This window comes from Hippoglossus hippoglossus, chromosome 17, assembly GCF_009819705.1.
Source record: "Hippoglossus hippoglossus isolate fHipHip1 chromosome 17, fHipHip1.pri, whole genome shotgun sequence".
Lineage (NCBI taxonomy): Eukaryota > Metazoa > Chordata > Actinopteri > Pleuronectiformes > Pleuronectidae > Hippoglossus > Hippoglossus hippoglossus.
Window position 1 is genome coordinate 15,514,875 of NC_047167.1, and position 17,271 is coordinate 15,532,145.

At 41.1% G+C, this 17,271-nt stretch overlaps 1 protein-coding gene across 2 annotated transcripts; it reads right to left on the reverse strand.

The window, feature by feature from the left end:
• Window positions 1–255: 255 nt before the first annotated feature.
• On the reverse strand, window positions 256–10,689 carry mylk4a (myosin light chain kinase family, member 4a). 2 transcript variants are annotated; one of them, XM_034614384.1, is made up of 15 exons: window positions 9,914–10,689; window positions 7,250–7,387; window positions 6,808–6,904; window positions 6,042–6,438; window positions 5,168–5,475; window positions 4,396–4,501; window positions 3,828–3,921; window positions 3,325–3,434; window positions 2,909–3,050; window positions 2,741–2,811; window positions 2,527–2,655; window positions 2,290–2,442; window positions 2,114–2,192; window positions 1,772–1,826; window positions 256–1,606 (listed from the first exon to the last, which is right to left on the reverse strand). In XM_034614384.1, the coding sequence occupies exons 1-14, from the start codon at window positions 10,430–10,432 to the stop codon at window positions 1,773–1,775; spliced, it is 2,397 nt and encodes a 798-aa protein (XP_034470275.1). In that variant the 5' UTR covers window positions 10,433–10,689; the 3' UTR covers window positions 256–1,606; window position 1,772. The 2 variants fall into 2 exon arrangements, with proteins under 2 accessions (XP_034470275.1, XP_034470276.1); XM_034614385.1 differs by lacking the exon at window positions 7,250–7,387 and having other exon boundaries at window positions 9,914–10,688.
• Between the last annotated feature and the right edge of the window lie 6,582 nt (window positions 10,690–17,271).

The following is a 17,271-nucleotide window of genomic DNA, read 5'->3' on the forward strand; positions in this document are numbered from 1 at the left end:
AAGACAACAAACTGACTGTACCACTTTCCCAGTTCTATGTATGACAATGTATGTATGCTACCTATTGGCACATGGCATATGTTCTTCTAAATGCATAATGTATTTGTATTTTCTCTAATATAAAAACACACACATATATATAATCTTCAACTTTAATTTAATTAATTTATGTATTAAGCCCCTTTACAGTTTTATTAACTCTCGGCTATACCTTTAAACTGAACCTTGACAAAAATAGAAAAAAAGGAAACAAACTCTGATGAGACAATTTCAGTTTAATGGACGTGTGCACACTTCACAAGTACATGCTGAATTTGAAATTAACACTCTGTGGTGACAAGTTCTCTGACTATCTCTCTACGTTCAACAACATTTAATGTAACATTCATCATGACGGTAAGATAACATCACATAAACACATCTAACAACAGTTAATGCACTTAGGCTACATTATAGGTAGGTAGTGTATTGCTTTCAGTTAGTGAACCTTCACAGAAGGTAGTTTCAAGATAACTTTGTAATGTGGAAAACGCATCTAAGTTATAATTATTTTCTATTAAATCTCACGTAAACATAATACGACATGCAACAAAGAAGAAAAGAAAATACTAAACTTTGCTGATAAGACATGTATTGGTGAAATGTATTTTCTATATAAACACTAGGACGAAGCACGAGGAGACATGAGCAGATTCGACCACACAAGCCTTTCCAGTGGTACTACCGTAGGTTCGGGTATGATATATGATAAAATAAATAACTGTATATAAAGTGCACATACTACAGCTCATGACACCAGCCACACAAATTCCCTTTTGTCCTCACGTACAGTTCACATCCACTAAGATATGACAACATCTGGGTTTTATTCTACAGTTCAGCGTCTATTTACAGCCCAAACAGAATATTCCTAACTGAGAGGGGAGATCATTACAGTCACGTCGACTGAATCCCGCTGCAAGAGGATGAGATATGTTTCTAAACACGTAGGTTTTTATCTACAGTATCAGCAGGACATGAAAACAGCAGCAAACAATGACAGCGCAGTGTATTTGGTTATAAGTAAGTGAGGGTGAGTACAGTATATAGTAGTATGTGCATGTTCAACTTTCAAGACAAAAGGTGCTTCACACAGTCAAGCTCATATTTATTTATGACAATACGCGTGTGCGTCTAATGAAGGAAGGTCAGATTGTGACCTTAGCACCGTTTGGATTTAAAATCTACAACAGGATGAGATAATAGAAAAAAAAACACCTTACAGAGTCACGTAATGTAATAAAACATCACCACACGTGTGTAAAAGTTAACGTATCACCTCTCTAACACAGTCTAAACAATAACTGAACACTGTAATCTCCGAAAAGGTCACATTTATGGCATGGAAACAGAATTATATTGAAAGATGCTCTCTCTATTTACCTCCCCTGTTGTTTTTCGAGCATTGCAATGCATTCCTAATTTGAATAAAACTCTTAACTTGTATATTGCTTTATACATTCCAGGAAAATGCCGCAGGTGCATCGACTGATGTTCGGGTAACATACATGGGCGGGAGGGTTGGTCCGGGTGGCCACAGCTGGAGCTGTCACATCAATGCAGAGCCCTGAAAGAAGGAAGGTAAAGTCTCTGGTCTCTGCACAAAATTTGGGACATGCTTCCCCCTTGTGGATGTTTGGCTGTGTGCAATATTTACATGTCTGAAAAGAATAAAGACTTTCAAAAATCAAAATGTGACAAAAGTGTCAAAGAAACAAAACAGCAGACCAACCTCAACTATCAGTCGTGGGCACACATGATGATCGCCGTGATCTGCACATAGTTTTCTGTGAAACAGAGAGGGTCAAGAATAAAGGATTTATTCAAATTAATTTATTAGCCCAGTGGCATATATTATATTACTCCCTTAACATTTTTCTGTATCTATAATTTGCATATTTTGCTTACTATGGCATTTCTACCACATAAGAAATATAAACCTTTATAGTACACATACATTTAAAAGAGGCATAAACATCATTCCCACACATTGTCCATTGCCACATGTTCAAAGTAGATTTATCGTCATTATTCATCTTATTTATGATAAACAGGCCAGGACTGTGTTCTCTACCTTTGTATTAAGGCGATGATGAAGCGCTGTGTCAGAAAGCCAAGGATGTCTCAATGCCTCAGACGCCCCCATCCTCCAACTGATGACAAACACAGTGGCACATAAATAATCAATGCATAGACTGTGTTTCAATAATAAGTATCACCAGATGTTAACATTAGACATTTGATCGATACCTTTTGTTTACAATAAGGAGCTTGGAGATGAAATCTTTGGCTTCTTCTGTGGTATCTACAAACTCTTGTTCCTCAAAGTTCCACTGACAGGCCAAGATGTTATTCAGAGTCTCGTTGTCGTCGTCACCGAGGAAGGGGCAGAGACCACTCAGACTGACGGGACGAGACGTACAGTCAGTAACATCAGTACGAATTTAAAGTGAAAATGTAAATGCCGGTGTTTGCGTGTTTACTCACAGCATGTATGTGATGACGCCGAGGCTCCACATGTCTGTGTTGAACGACACAAAGTCGTAGTTGATGACTTCAGGAGCCAGAAACTCCGGGGTGCCAAAATTCACTTTGAGCTTCTCCCTTGGTTTATATCTATGCAGAGATAGAATAAATAATTTTCATGAGTCCAGCTGATAATAAAACTGTAAATAAAATAGAAGCAAATAGCCGCACTTACATCCTGGCGAGGCCAAAGTCGATGATTTTGATCTTATTTGTAATGCGGCTCACGCACAGAATATTTTCTGGCTGAAATACAAAGCAAAACAAGTATTTTAACAGAGCTTTGATAAAACCACAAGAGTGTTTAAATTCTGTGTGTTATTTAAATGTTGTTTTTTATAACCTTTAGGTCCAGGTGCAGGATGTACATTTTGTGCATGTGCTGCAGGCCCTCACAGATCTGCCTGATGAACCCCACAGCGTCCAGCTCCATTAAAGTGTCGTTTTCATCAATGATCCTGTCGAACAGCTCCCCTCCACCAACACTAAGGTGAAAAACAAAATACATAAAAAACATGAAAACTCCCAGAATTTAAAGCTTATCAAATATTAAGTATCATTTTATGGTGACAAAAACTTTTAAGACTGAATTTTTCATGTAAAATAAATTAACAATCAAATAAATTAGCAGAAATTCTGCAGGTGTCCCGCTAAATCAGTACAATTCAAAGGATGTTCATTAGCGATAAAGTGATGAATGAGATGTTTTGAAATGTATAAACGAAATGTGCTGAAAATATAAAAGAAGGAGGAGCATACTATTCAAGTACAAGGATGATGTCATTCCTTGACTCATAAGCTGCATAGAGCTGGATCAGGCTGGCATGGTCCAGATTATTCATGACCAGGATCTCATTCTTCACCACCTCCTACCAAAAACACAGGTGCAGACAGACACACACACACACAGATGCAGAAGCAGACAAACACGCACAAATGCAAACAAACACACAGAGACACAGGCGAGCCAGCACACACACACACACACACACACACACACACACACGATGAGAGGTGTCAGCTGTTCTCTGCTATGAGACAATGCATCTTCTCTTCTAGGTCAAACATTTCTCACCTAGGTGAGAAGTATTCCCTTTGCTACTGTTCCAAGTGTGGCCTTGTAGCGTACTACTATGTACTCAAAATGTGTAACTGAGCCCCTCTCCTGCTTTTTATATCATGTGTCGTGGCTCTCACTGTCACTGTACTTGATAAAATAGGACTCGTTCATTATTCATGACAGTGTACGCTCGGTGCTGTACCTTTTCCTTCTGAGCCCTGGCTTTGATGACCTTCGCTGCCAAAGTGAGACCCGAGGAGTTTTCGACACATTTGTGCACTTGGCCAAAACGGCCCCTGGAGGAGGGATAGAGAAGAAAAAAGCTGATTTCCGAAATTGCCATCTGAAGTCGTACAGCTGAGAGGCAGAGAAACAGTTGTGGAACAGGACAGAGTTTTTACGTGTTTTCCCAGGAGAAATCAAAAAGTGATCTTGCTTCAAACAGGGATTCCTAATCTGTTATTTCATTAAATCTGAGCTGCGCTCTGTCTCCTCTTTGAAGACTTGGCTTAACACCTAGTGATTAGCTACCAGCTGGCACCGTGGATACAGTTTCACATACCACTCAGTCCTGGAGTAAAAATAACCGCTGTGACTCTGAAGTTATGAACCAGGGGGAGAGAAGAGGAGAGGGGATGAAGAGGGGGTGGGTTACGCAACCGGGCTTCATGGGAATTGAAACTCTTTCTCATCATCTCTGATTGTGTGATGATTCAACTCGTCACGGTAGCTCTGATTTCTATCTTTGATTTCAGAAGTACAACACTCACCCTCCCAGGACCTCCTGCCAGTTGATGGTGTAGAAGTTGATGATCTGGTTTGGCTTGGCCGAGACAATGCGGTGATTAAAAGGAGCTGCTGGCGGAGGAGTGGTGTCTAAAGTCGGATGGGGGGGGGGGGGGGGGGGGGGGGGCAAGAGAAAAGATATAATCTGTATTAACAGGTTATTAGGAATGTGAGAACACGGGGGCTTCATTGTTGCTCAGCTACAGCGAGGTCTTCGACAGGGGCCATGGCTGCCATAATCAAGTTAGCACATTGTGCACTAACGCGCTATATGATAAACACACTTGTTGCCTTGATACCAGAGAAGCGTGACTTTATATCTTCTACTTACGCTGCCAGACAACCCTAAAGGCTTTAAATTACTTCTTACTGCTGTGCTGTACCAACCTGGCGTTCTCAGATGGGCAAAGGAGTGACACTGTGTCTTAATTACCTCAAACACACTTTGGTATTTCTGTGCTGTCACTTCTCAGGTGACATACACACAAAAAATGTGTATTGACTGAGTTATCAGCCGGGTAGATTCATCAGTCTCGTTCTAGTATGAATTTATATGCAGTTTAAGAGTCCTTTAAGCATTTTAATTCAAACTACCAAAGCAAATTTAGACACTGGATCTTCACTGGATCTTCAAATATCTCTAACATGTAATTTTTGTTATATTTAATAATTGCATAACTGCCTCACAGTGGACTACAAGAATTATAGCTATTATTATTATTATTTAATCTTCCATCTTCATGAGTTTTGACTTACCAATAAAGTACCGCTCAGCCTCCTCCTCCTCCTCCTCCTCCTCCTCTTTTCCTGCATCGTTTCCCTTCTTCTCTCTCTCCAGCCGTTGTTTGAGGTTTAACTGGATTTCGACTCCATCTGCCCTGAACACGGCCCAGCCCTCAGACTCAAGCTTTCGTTCTTCCTCCTCCCGGTCTCCTCTCTTCTCCTCCTCCAACACGGGGCTCTTTGTGGGTTCCTCCACCAAAAAGTGCTCCTCGGTCACAAAGGTCTTGGCAGTCGGGCCGTTTCCCTCTGCTTTCTGGTCTGGCTCAGCTGGGGTAGCCTCTCTGTGGTCATCAGGGCAAAAACAAGTTGATGGTATACATTTTTATTATTATTATCATTATTATTAATATTATAATTCAAGAGTATCTGTACAAAGATGTGGCTGATCGAGCACAGCAAAATTTGGGTGAAATTTGGGACTTTTTCAACATGTCAATGAATCAGTGACAAATCTGGAAATAAATCTGTATATTAGATACAAAATCTCCAGACTACTGTGCTGAGAACTGTGTAAAGGAGCTTTTTGTCTTTATGGTCAATATCACATTACCTTGATAATTTTAGTTGATTTTGATGTATTAAAAAGATCAGAATAATTAACTACCAGAAACAGGACCTTTATCACACTCACACTTTACATTTGTCAACATAACGTAATTTAGCTATATCATATCATAACATGTAGCATGTTTCACATTTTATAACATGCAATCGTTGACTGTTTGGCACTATATATTTTTTATTAATTCCTAATAACATTTTATAATATTGCTTGGTTTCCTGTTGATCAGTTTGTTGATTAGTTTATGAATCATTGCAGATGTTATATTGATTAAACATTTACTACCTCGCAGCAGTTGGTTCTTTTTCAGCAGGGATCTCTGGGGCTGCAGCCGAAGCTTCCTCCTCCTTCTTTTCCTCTGGGACCTCTTCATCCTCTTTCCCAGCCTCCTCCACATCAAGCTTGGGTTCCTGCTCTGTGACCACTGCCTCTCCCTCAGCTACCTTCTCCCCCGCTCCCTCCTCACTCGATGCCTCGTGTTTCTCGGCCACCTGGGAATCTTCTCGCAGGTAGTCCACCAAATTGCAAGCGGCGGCATCGAGCTGTTGATCTTTGGGTGAAACTCCGGCCTCCAGATCCAGAAATCCGGTGGTGAGCTGGTGATCTGATTTCTCTACATTTTCCCTGTTGAGCTTCTGAACCTCTTCCAGAAGCAAAACCTGCTTCTTCAGGGAGATATTATCTGAAAAATCAAAGTCCAAACTGAATTTACACTTACACTTTTACAACCTGCCAAATATTGATATCATAGCTTCCTGTCATATTTAAGGCTGTGAAAGGTTAGAGGGTAAAGCGTGAGGTTGTCAAATATCTCACTCCGACCTTTTGAACTTTGTCACGATTCCCATGCAAGTATAGCAACACTTTTAAAAGAATATCACATTAACACAAAACATGTTCATGGCATAGACGCTTTGTGAGCAATAGCATGCATTTATATTAACTATATAAACCTAGAACCTGGACGTTTAAGCACTAAAATACAGCATTTCTGTTGTAGAAGTGTATAAATGTACAACTATAAACTATAACTGCATGTGGATCTCAGCACCTGCTGTGTCAGGGGGCTTCATCCTCTTTTGAGCTTTTTGATTCTGTGGGCTTAAACAAGGCTTCTCGGTCCCGTCTTTAGCTTTATGGTCTTTCATCTGTGAAATACAAATAAAAACAGTCAAAAGAATATAACGGCACAATTTTTTGACATAGCATGATATCATTTTAAAAGAAATAATCTGAATTACAATGTTATATAATAAGAATAGCTTGACGTTCTTCTTTATCCAAACATTACTATAATTAAAAGGCAAATATAAAAACAAATTGGTTTAGCTATGCAAACATCTCACATTTTGTGGACATTTCACGAAAACAGCTACAGCCCTTTAAGCCAAAAACACGACGAACATTGTTGAACACAGAAATGAAAACAGCACAAACGAATTGAAAAGACAAGTTCCTTTGTGAAAACAGCTTGTAAAGCACGATACACCTACAAATCTTCCACATTTGCGAGGGGCGAGGAAATTCTTTGGTCCGTGGAGCTTTATCTTGTGAGAAGGCTGCGGAGAACTGGGCTCACATGCAGGAGTTATCTGTTGATTCCTTTTACTGGTTTTATTAGAGGTAGTTTTCTAGTAAAAAGACAAGATGGCAACGTTTAGTCGGTTATATGGAAAGGAATACAAAATATTACATGTTAAATATGAATGTTAACAAAACACTGAACATAAAATATGATGTAGTTAAGGTCAGACAACATCAGAAATGAAGCAGAACTCGTGTAAATAATTCAGTGAAATGACAGAGACAGGAAGGTTTGATGAAGTTAGGGCCAAATGGCAAATGCACAAGACAAATTAATCAATAACTGGATGAAATGAAACATAAAGTTATGAAGAGGACAAAGTAGAAGCAGCACCTCCTTTGTTTTCATCTTACACACTAGCACATTTATCTCCATGCGCAGACTGACTGGTACGGCATGCCTTTGATTATTCATGGCAGATGGAGAGACAGCAGCAGGGCAGTGAATTTATAGCTTATCACTTGTCACACTGGGCGACGGAATGCAATGCTGACCCCGAGCGGAAAATATTACAAGCGGCCGTAGGCTGTTGTTCAAATTTCTCGGCTGAGGAAACGCACTAAACACTCTGTGATCAGGTTATAGCAAATGGAAAAACCTGTCTTGAACCGCAGGGGCCTGTCTCACATTTGTGGGGGGGGGGGGTATTTTGGAGCGCAGCGTTTCCCCAGCGACAGCAGTGTTTGCAAGAGTTCAAATCTCTGATTGGGAGAGTGTGTGTGGAGGGGGGGGGGGGGGGGGGGTAGCGTGCAGAGGCCGCAGTAACAGACAGAAATCTCACACCTCAGAAGGTGGCGGAAGATGGAGTAACCACCTGACAAGTGCTCTGACGACAACGGAGATTCCTTGAAATGTGACTCACATGTAAGCCGTCGGATTGGTATGTGGTCATCAATCATCAGAGTATAATTTAAGTCGTAAATTGAGGATCCACATTGTCCAAGTCATATCTTAATTTAACACATATGCGCATTCGAATAGAAGACTGCGCTGTTATGAACTGTGCAGAATGACGCAATTATCTCTACAAGTATGTGATAACACGGCCGCAGTACGTCACAATCACTCAGGTACTTCTGCACTTTGCTTGTAGGTCACAGAGGAAAAGAGATATGGCTCCTCACATTGAGAGCCATGCAAGTGATAGTGGTGTGGTGATGCCTGTAAGTGCAACAGAAGCCTCTGATTCCAAGCAGCACTTATTGACCTTTATTCAGTGTCATGATCTGAATTATGATGGGATTATTAAGGGAAAATCCTCAAGGTTTGATTTATGGCTGTCACAGGAAATGTCATTCAGTCTCAAGGGTTTGGCTTCTTGTCCAGTTTGGACAATCCAGACAAGGCAACGTTGAAATTTTGGGCATTGAAAACTCAAATTCTTCATCAGGACCTACAAGTGCAAAGTGCAGTGGAACAACAATCATAATTTTATCAAAACATATTTACTTTTCTAAACCTGCACCAGCGGTTCTCAAGCGCTGCGTTCTGTGTTAAATGCAGATCTTTATTGGAGCCTTTAAATCAAAACTGCTTTGACATCATTATCAGAAGGAATCCCAATAAAATTTTATGAAGAGTTATTTTCCGCTGCAGAATCACATTGCACTTCAGGCAATACCCTGGTTACAGCAGAGGGGGTAACGACTGGAAACTATCGGTGGTTAAGAGGTGGCACAGAATTTAAATGGACAGAGGTAGGGATACACGGACAGGTGGAAGCAAATCCGGTTTGAGTGAGTCAGAGCGACTCACTACAATTTGTTGACACCTAACTCCCTGTGAGCTGAAGGGGTTAAAGCCCTTTTAGACCACAAACACTGCAGCCCCGTTCCAAAAACAGCATATTCTAAACTGGGCCACTCACATTTCACCCCTGGCCTCACACCGGCCCTCTCGTGCCCTGCCGGGAGGTCCCACAGCCGGCCGCATGCCAAGATGGCCACGTTGCATTAAGCGCAGGGGTAGGTACAAATCTGAGTTAAATCGGGACTTTATATAAGCTGTGACGTACGTATTGTGAAGAAACTTACATAACACCATGAACATTTGTGTCCTTAATCACTTTGTCTTCAATCAGCAAATTGGCAAGTATACTGAGGCCCATTACACGTGCCTGTTAAATGAAGCATTCAGCACATGAGCCAAGTCACATTCATAGGCAACATGGATGCTTTACTGCTATGATCATTTTCACATGTTCTGCCAAGAACAACTAGATCCTGGTAAAAATCAAAGTCAGCAAAGTCAGAAAAGATAGCATCATTGACAACACTGACAAGATCAGGACTAGACGTCCATAGTGATGGACGGACTGCGACACCTTTAAGTACTTCAAATTATAAATGCACTGGGAAATATCAAATGCAAGATTCAAAATGTTAAATGCATACTTCAGAACCTAAACTGCAAGAATATTAAACTCTCAGTCCAAAGCAACAATAGCACAAGTTGGATGATATTTCTCTAAAACCCACTTTATGCAACAATAATATAATTCAGCCCATTTACATGAGACTACACTGTACAAAAATATGTTTAGATTTTCAGCATTTCAGGCTCTTAACCTCACCTTGTCCAGCTTCTTGGTTACTGCGTCTGTAGACAATTTTTTCTTGATCGGTTGCTTTACTTTATTGTCTTTGGGTTTGCAGCCCTTCCGAGCCGTGGGGCCTTTCAGTATCAGCTCCATAATCTTGGAACTCTTCACCGTCTCCCCAATGAAGCCGATCACCTGCTGCATGCTGAGGACCAGCTTTTCCATCCCCTCCAGCTTCTGAGCCTGCTGCTCGGAGCGCTGGTTCACCACCGACATGATGGTGCTCATCTCCTGGCATATCTCCTTCACCTCTCGCCCCACGACCTGGGTCTGGCTCATCACCCTGGGCGGCAGATGGATCTCCTCCTTGTCAACCTTCAGAGTCTCCATATCCTTTTCGATGCCGTCGATGTCCTGAGACATCCCGTCCAGGCGGTTCAGCACCTTCTCTTGAATGTTGATGAGCTTGTCCATCTTGCTGCTCAGCGACTCAACCCGATTTTGGATGAGGCTTACGCCGTCTCCCTCTGTGTTCACTACCAAGGCACTCATGGCTTCCAGTGATATTAAAATCACGTTAAGACACCGACTTCAGACAAAAATAGGACTGGCAGCGTCCGTGACAAAGTATAAATCAGAGCCAGCTCTACCTTTCAGTGCTCCACCTTGACAGCTATGAAGTTTTAAAATATCTAAAACTGTAAAACCCTGTGGAATAAGCTCTGAAAAGTATCATTTAAAAAAAATCTATTTCTCTCAGACTTCATCCCTGGCTCCTTCTCTCCACAATAGCAATGGTATTAAGAATGGAGTGAGCCGGTGTCCCTAAATGTAAATGGACAGCCTACGTCAGCAGGGGTCAAGTGTTTGGGGTGGGGGCTTGGCAATGCTTGGGCTATGAGACATTTGAGAGCCTTCAAGTGTTAAGCCCACCACCGTCACTCGCCTGCTAGGTGTCAAAATGGTCACTGTACACAGTCCTTCTTCAACGTGTAAGACAAGTGGGACAATGCTCATTCATTAAAAAAAAAAAATCCTTTTCGAATGACTCGCTGTAACAGGTGGACGTGTCTGGTTCACATTCTTGAGAGGACTGAGCAGGTGTCCACGAAAGGAGACGGGTAAAGAGTGAGTTCCCAGGTGGGGGGTTTTTTTTAAGCGGAAGAACACGTTGAGATAAACTCAAAATAGAAGCTGTGTTGACAACTTAAAAACAAAAATACAAATCAAATGACCGTAATGGCATTGAGGAGACTGAAAGGTCCGAGCTGCTGGTTATTTAGCAGCGCTGCTTGCGGTTCTGTCTGCGCACCGATGTGAACCAGGACCGTGTTGCAATGCGAATGCCCTCGTATCTCTTGAACGCCTGTAACATGCACCCAGTGTCGAAACGTGAGGAACTCTGTGGTTCCCGGGAACCTTCTGCTGAAAGAAGAGACATGACACTTGTGATTTATACAATGCCTGCTCACTGATACAAACTTCTACTGATAACTTAAATTAAAAGAGTACAGATTCAATTTTAACTTAGCTCTTGTAATATGAGCGTAATCCGTGTCCCCTATAAGTCAAAATATGATTTATTGTAATAACAGACATGTGTTAATCAACTCACAGCCTCACGATTATTCAAGGTCTGCGACAGCCTCGCTGCTGTGTAATCAAGCTATTTCCTGACAAGTTCATCCGCACGCGCTTCCCAAACTCATTTAGCCGCCATAAATTCACAGGTGATAGAGCCGAGGGGAGACTCCGGCTTTGCTCAAGCCACCATGAAATGCTTTTTGACAACAGAGGCACGGACTGCAAACTGAGCCACGTTGACCCCAGCCAAACCCGCCTCACCCCGGTGGCTCGAGCCAAAAGCCATCTACGTGGTGGAAAGGCCCAAGGAGGGACGTGAATTTGGCGGATAGAGCAGGGTTGCGCAGGGTAATGTGACGGAATGGACGGAGTTTACTTGTCAGCTCGTGTTTCCCGACAGGTCATCGCACACGAGGCCGCATGTCACTTTCTGTCTTATAAGAACCAAACTGCATTGGGCAAGAGCAGCTTGACCCCTTGTAGTCTCATTTTTCCTCTGGGTTCAGTCATGTAAGATGACTACAGGGGAAAAAACAAGTGCTTCTAACGGGGCAGAAACAGATGGGAGTGGAAACCAGCCATCAATCAGCCACTGGGACGCTCACACCTGTCTCTGGATGCCAACAGATGACAGACAACATAGGTCATTTGCAGCATGTTGTGTCAATTTGTGGGGCAGGGATTGTCAACTTTCTTATGCCGTGGTGTGCAGGGAACACACCGACCGGGCTGGGGGGGGTTTTTTCACTCGAGCTGCATGAAGAATGTTAAGTGATTGTTTCCGAAAGTGTCAAAAGAAAGAGAAAAAAAGTATATTTACGTCAAAGGCTCAGTTGCGATGTAACTATCAGACGGGCACTTTAGGGTTATGAAACGCTGCAGGGGATATAAACAGACCTGTGACACAAAGCGAATATGGACTTTATCACAGCATCTTGACCAGCGCTCAAAGTGCTCTATCACCTCCTCTGCCAAACCCATAGAGGCATGTGTACGCACAAGGTGGCAGCTGAGAAATCACTGCCCTGTCTCACTGGTGCATGATTAGAGTGGTTAGATCATGTCACAGCAAAAGGATCAGGATGCTTGGAGACAATGTCAAATGCATTAAGTTCCCTGGAAAGCCTGGGAAAAATGTGACGAATAATTCAGTGTTTGTGTGCATGTGTGTGTCCTCGTTGACTTTGTGGTATGAACTTTAAAGGTACATTTAAAAGCACATTGATCATTAGTTCATGAGTTAATGATTCTGAAATCAATAGTATAAATCTGACTTAATTTCATTAGTATGATACATTTAGCACTGCAGTTAATAGTTATTTCCATTATCTATTATTTTAAAGATTTTTCAGTGAATTATAAATATGATATCTGATTTGTTTGTCTGTTTGTCCGAAAAACTATTTTTGTTCTTGTCTGACCAGATGTACCAAAAAACAAATGTGTGTAGCATGAAATGTGATTTCAGAAGCTCACCTGATATTTAAAGGTTCATTTCTGTAAAAATGTATCTATTAATTAAAACAATTAATTGATCATTAAACTAGCTCAAGTAATTGATTTCCTGGATTATCACTGTGGCTTCATAATGTTGTTTATAATAAGTGGATCGTAAAGCTGGTTATAATAACAATAAATAAGAGACACACTTAAATCAAGACATATTAAGATCATTTTACATAAACAACTGTTTTAAGCTTTACACTAAAGCATAATTGTTTTTATACACCATGTGACATGTTGAGTAGTAATGTCTGTAACTGACAAAACAAACTTCCCTGAATAATCCCTACATGTGCTATGTGGTATATGTTTGAATAGCATGACCTCAGCATGTGGCCTGTTTGTTCGGCGTCTGGGAGAAGGTGAACTGTTCAAAATGGAGCAGCACCTCCCGCACAGAGAACACAATGTCCTGGGAAGCAGTGGGTCTCTGTGCCGTGGCTACTGTCCAGTCACCTCTCCGGTCTCCACTCGCACAACGCGCCGCCTGCCAGTTCTGGCTATGCTCTCTCTTGGAAACTTGCGGGCTTAAATGTGTGTGGCAGCCATGAAACTTTACTCCCTGCTCTAACGTCTAGGACGTCTCCTCTGTTCTTTCCCTGTCATCTCAGCTTTTCTCTTGGCATGTGAGCACATTCTGCTGCTGCTCGTCACAAGACTTTTTGGTTTTTGTTTTACAGGGTTAGAGAACATTAGACTATATGTTGTGCTGATTCAGGACATTGTACATCTGTCTAGAAGTATACGGTTGTTGAGAGATTTTCATCTGGTGTCCACTAATGCTGTTTGGAACTGGACATGATCCGATAAATTAAATAACGTGAAACTATGTGGGCCTGGTCCAATTCTTAACTTCTGTAACCAGCACTGATGGAAAATATGTAGACATTATTTCAAACAGCTACTTTTCAGATTAGCATTAAACATAGAAATCATGCACTGCAGTCATTTAAGCCAGTAAAATATAAAGTAGTTAAATTACCTTTACATTGATGAAGTGGGAAAGTAAAATGACACTCCATGATATATGATAATAATGTCAAATGTACCATTCTGTATAATGAGACCTATTTTAAATAATAAATATTTCCCTGATAATACTTTAGAAAATACATACATGCATCACTTGTATTTGCTTGTCATCATTCAAGAATAAGCAGTGAAATGCAACTAAACACAAATGTTCTTCTCGGGGACAAAAATTCATTGATTATTTTCCTCTACACACTTCAACACAGAAAGTCCATTTAAATTTAAAATGATCCTCTCAATAGGGAAAATTATAGATGTATAAGGTTTACTAATATATTTCATCATTTCCAAAACATACAAAGTTTTCCTAGAACTGTTGGAAATTAATTAAAAAAAATTCCAAAACTTCTGAAATTTTGAAATTTAACTTTGTCAGCATATATATTGTTTAAGCTCTAAAAGAATAACAAGATATTTAGCAACTTTCTCTGAGTGTTTGACATTAGAATGCTTGTCTAAGGCAGGGGATTAGAAAAGGTGACATAACACAGTGAGGGTCGTGTCAGAATAGCTGCCAGGGGCAGATTGCTCCTTCGTTCTGTCCAACATGCAGTTGCTTCTTAGATTACACAGATGACTAAGAAAAGCAACACACATTCACATTTTAGTAACTTCCTGGATTTGGGGTCAATGCTTTTGTGGCTTTTTTACTTAAAAACTACAGAATAAAAACACTTAGCTGATTAACCACTGAATATCTGAATTAGTAAGTGTATTCATATTTAAGTGAAGATAACAACCTGGATCTCATGTAACCAGGGTTTTTTTTAAATTAGACCCCAAGTAACCCCACTTGTACTTGAGAAATACTTTCAAGTCCAGTGTTTCTTCTTTTGGCACGATATTTCCAGATGCACTATTATTAGCAGTATGGAAATATAAGAAGCCCCATACATTAAGGATGGATCCGAGGTTAGTGACAGAATGCAAAGAAAGCCTATTTGCATACTCGAGGATCTCCTGCCGTAAATGTCAGTGTGGATCTCCTAAATGCCAAAAGAGGAATGGAAACAAGAGCGGGTGAGGGGGCTTCAGCTTGTCCCTGCAGCATACTATCACAGAATTAAAGATAACTGCAGAATGTGTGTATATATGTTCCATGTGCAGCGAATACATTCACACCAAGTATAAATATGCATTTCACAAATTTAAACAAGTGACGCAGGTTCATATCTTACCTTTATTAAGAAATAGCTAACCCTATAACATGCACTCAAACCTATATATTATTTTGGCAAGCACTATGACAGTGCTACAATTCTGCATCACAGCAGCCATGTCATTTATTCACCACTAGATGGCAGCAGAATCGTGATATTGAGCCTCCATCGTGCCTGTGTCACGCTCCACCACTAGAGCTCACTGTTCCTTCACAGCTCATTTTCAAATCTCTGTACTCATAAACACCACCAACACCTTCTCTCATGTTCTATCCTTCCTGCTGATGTCCATAGCATAACTACAGCTACTCATGCATCACGACTGTAACAGCCTCACCTGTCACTCAGATACTGAGAATTATGCTGCAAGGATATAATCCCCATATGTTGAGCTAACTAATTCAATTAGATTTGACATTTAGAGAGAACATAGCATAGCGAGTGTAAAGCAAGCACTTAATTGCACAAATGAAATGCACTTTAAAGGCAACGCAAAGATGGCTTCATTAAGCTTCTTAATGAATAACTTACGAGACAAGCTTCTCTGTTGTCTGGGAGCAAAGTGGAGTTATTCCATTATGATTGAAAGGGACATGCCAGTATTATCCCTGTTATTTAGAAATGGCTGAGTCTTCAAGAAACCTGATGCAACGATAAATCATGACAGCACCCAGCCTCTGCTTCCTGCTGGCAACATGTGTGTTCTAAAGACTCGTGAGCTGGATGTCGACCACAGAATTTAAGCAATTGTAGATCATCAGTAATAAATCATTAAAACATATTCAGCTTCACAAGTTATTACAATGAGGACAGTAATATTATCACATAAGGAAGGTCATTAAAGCTGCAGCCATCCCCTCTGAGGACAGTCCAAATCTGTTAATGATATCTATAAGTAAGTGATCAAGGCATGAGGTACAGGTATAGTTGCTTTTATATGCAATATATCTATGAATGATGATCAATATGTAAATCTTATCCTTCCGTAATCATATGGAAAAGGTGACAATGCAAAAAAAATGGTTCCTCCTTCTAACGTTTGAAGCTTTAAATCTACCATCCTAGAGACAATACTTTAAAGAGAACATATTGTTCAGTTGGACTTGTAATAAGACAATTTAGTGGATTTCCAATGGACTGCGATAGAATAGGTGTTTTATTGTCCTGAAAATTGTCCCATCTACATCAACTAATATTAAAACACGTATATATGACACCAACAAAAATACTTTCGGCAATGCTTGGTCCACAAACCATAAAATACACAACAATGGTAGATCAACATCTACCATTGTAACAAGGTTAATATCACTGCTGCTTTCAAACCTGTTGACCTGTGTGGCTCAGCGAATGTCTGAGTGTTAATCCTGAAGTCGAATCAGTACCTGAGACGCAGGTGGAGTAGACGCTCTGTGCCTCCTCCCGTAGCAGAGTACATCCCACAGCCTGTGCCAGAGGTAGGAGGCAACCAAACACATGGCATTGACGAGCCACGCATCCAAGCCTGTGACAAATTTCTCCATGGCTTTAACTTTACTCCTCATCCTTCTCCTGCAGTCTTTTTTTATTTCTTCTTCCTATCTTTAACCACACACCGGCCCTCGTGGAGCTTAGGGAGAAGAGAGTCGAGTGGAGGAGCGGTGGAGGAGATGACAGCTTCTTCTCTGGGTAAGGACCGCCCAAACATTAATACTATCCTCTGCAGCCTCTGTTAATTCAGTCAACACCCACCCACCCCCCCACCAACTCTCAGAGCCAAAGGACAAGCAGTGTGTCCTCGGGACAAAGGAGTGACAGGTGCCAGAGCTTCATCTCACTCTGTCCCCTTTTCATTTCTTTATTCCCACATTCGTCTCTGTGAATAAACTATGTGAACAAGAGTCCATGGAAAACACAATTTATCTGAAACACGGCCCTGACATTGAAGATCAAGAGAACCGTGACGGGGGTTTAGTGTCCCTGTCAGCACAGACACTTGGGATGTGGTGTAAATAAATAGCCTGTGCTATTGGATTACTGCTGCAAATGTCACGCTAACTATCATGTGAGGGGTCGCACTCGGTGGTCTGTGCTTTCTGAGTTTTATATCATCTGTTATTGTTTTCCAAACCT

Coding starts and splice junctions, on each gene's coding strand:
- mylk4a (XM_034614384.1), bottom strand. CDS start 10,432: ATGAGTGCCTTGGTAGTGAACACAGAGGGAGACGGCGTAAGCCTCATC. Junction 6,439..6,807: donor GAAGCCCCCTGACACAGCAG/GTGCTGAGATCC, acceptor TTGATTTTTCAG/ATAATATCTCCCTGAAGAAG. Junction 5,476..6,041: donor AAAGAACCAACTGCTGCGAG/GTAGTAAATGTT, acceptor TGATGACCACAG/AGAGGCTACCCCAGCTGAGC.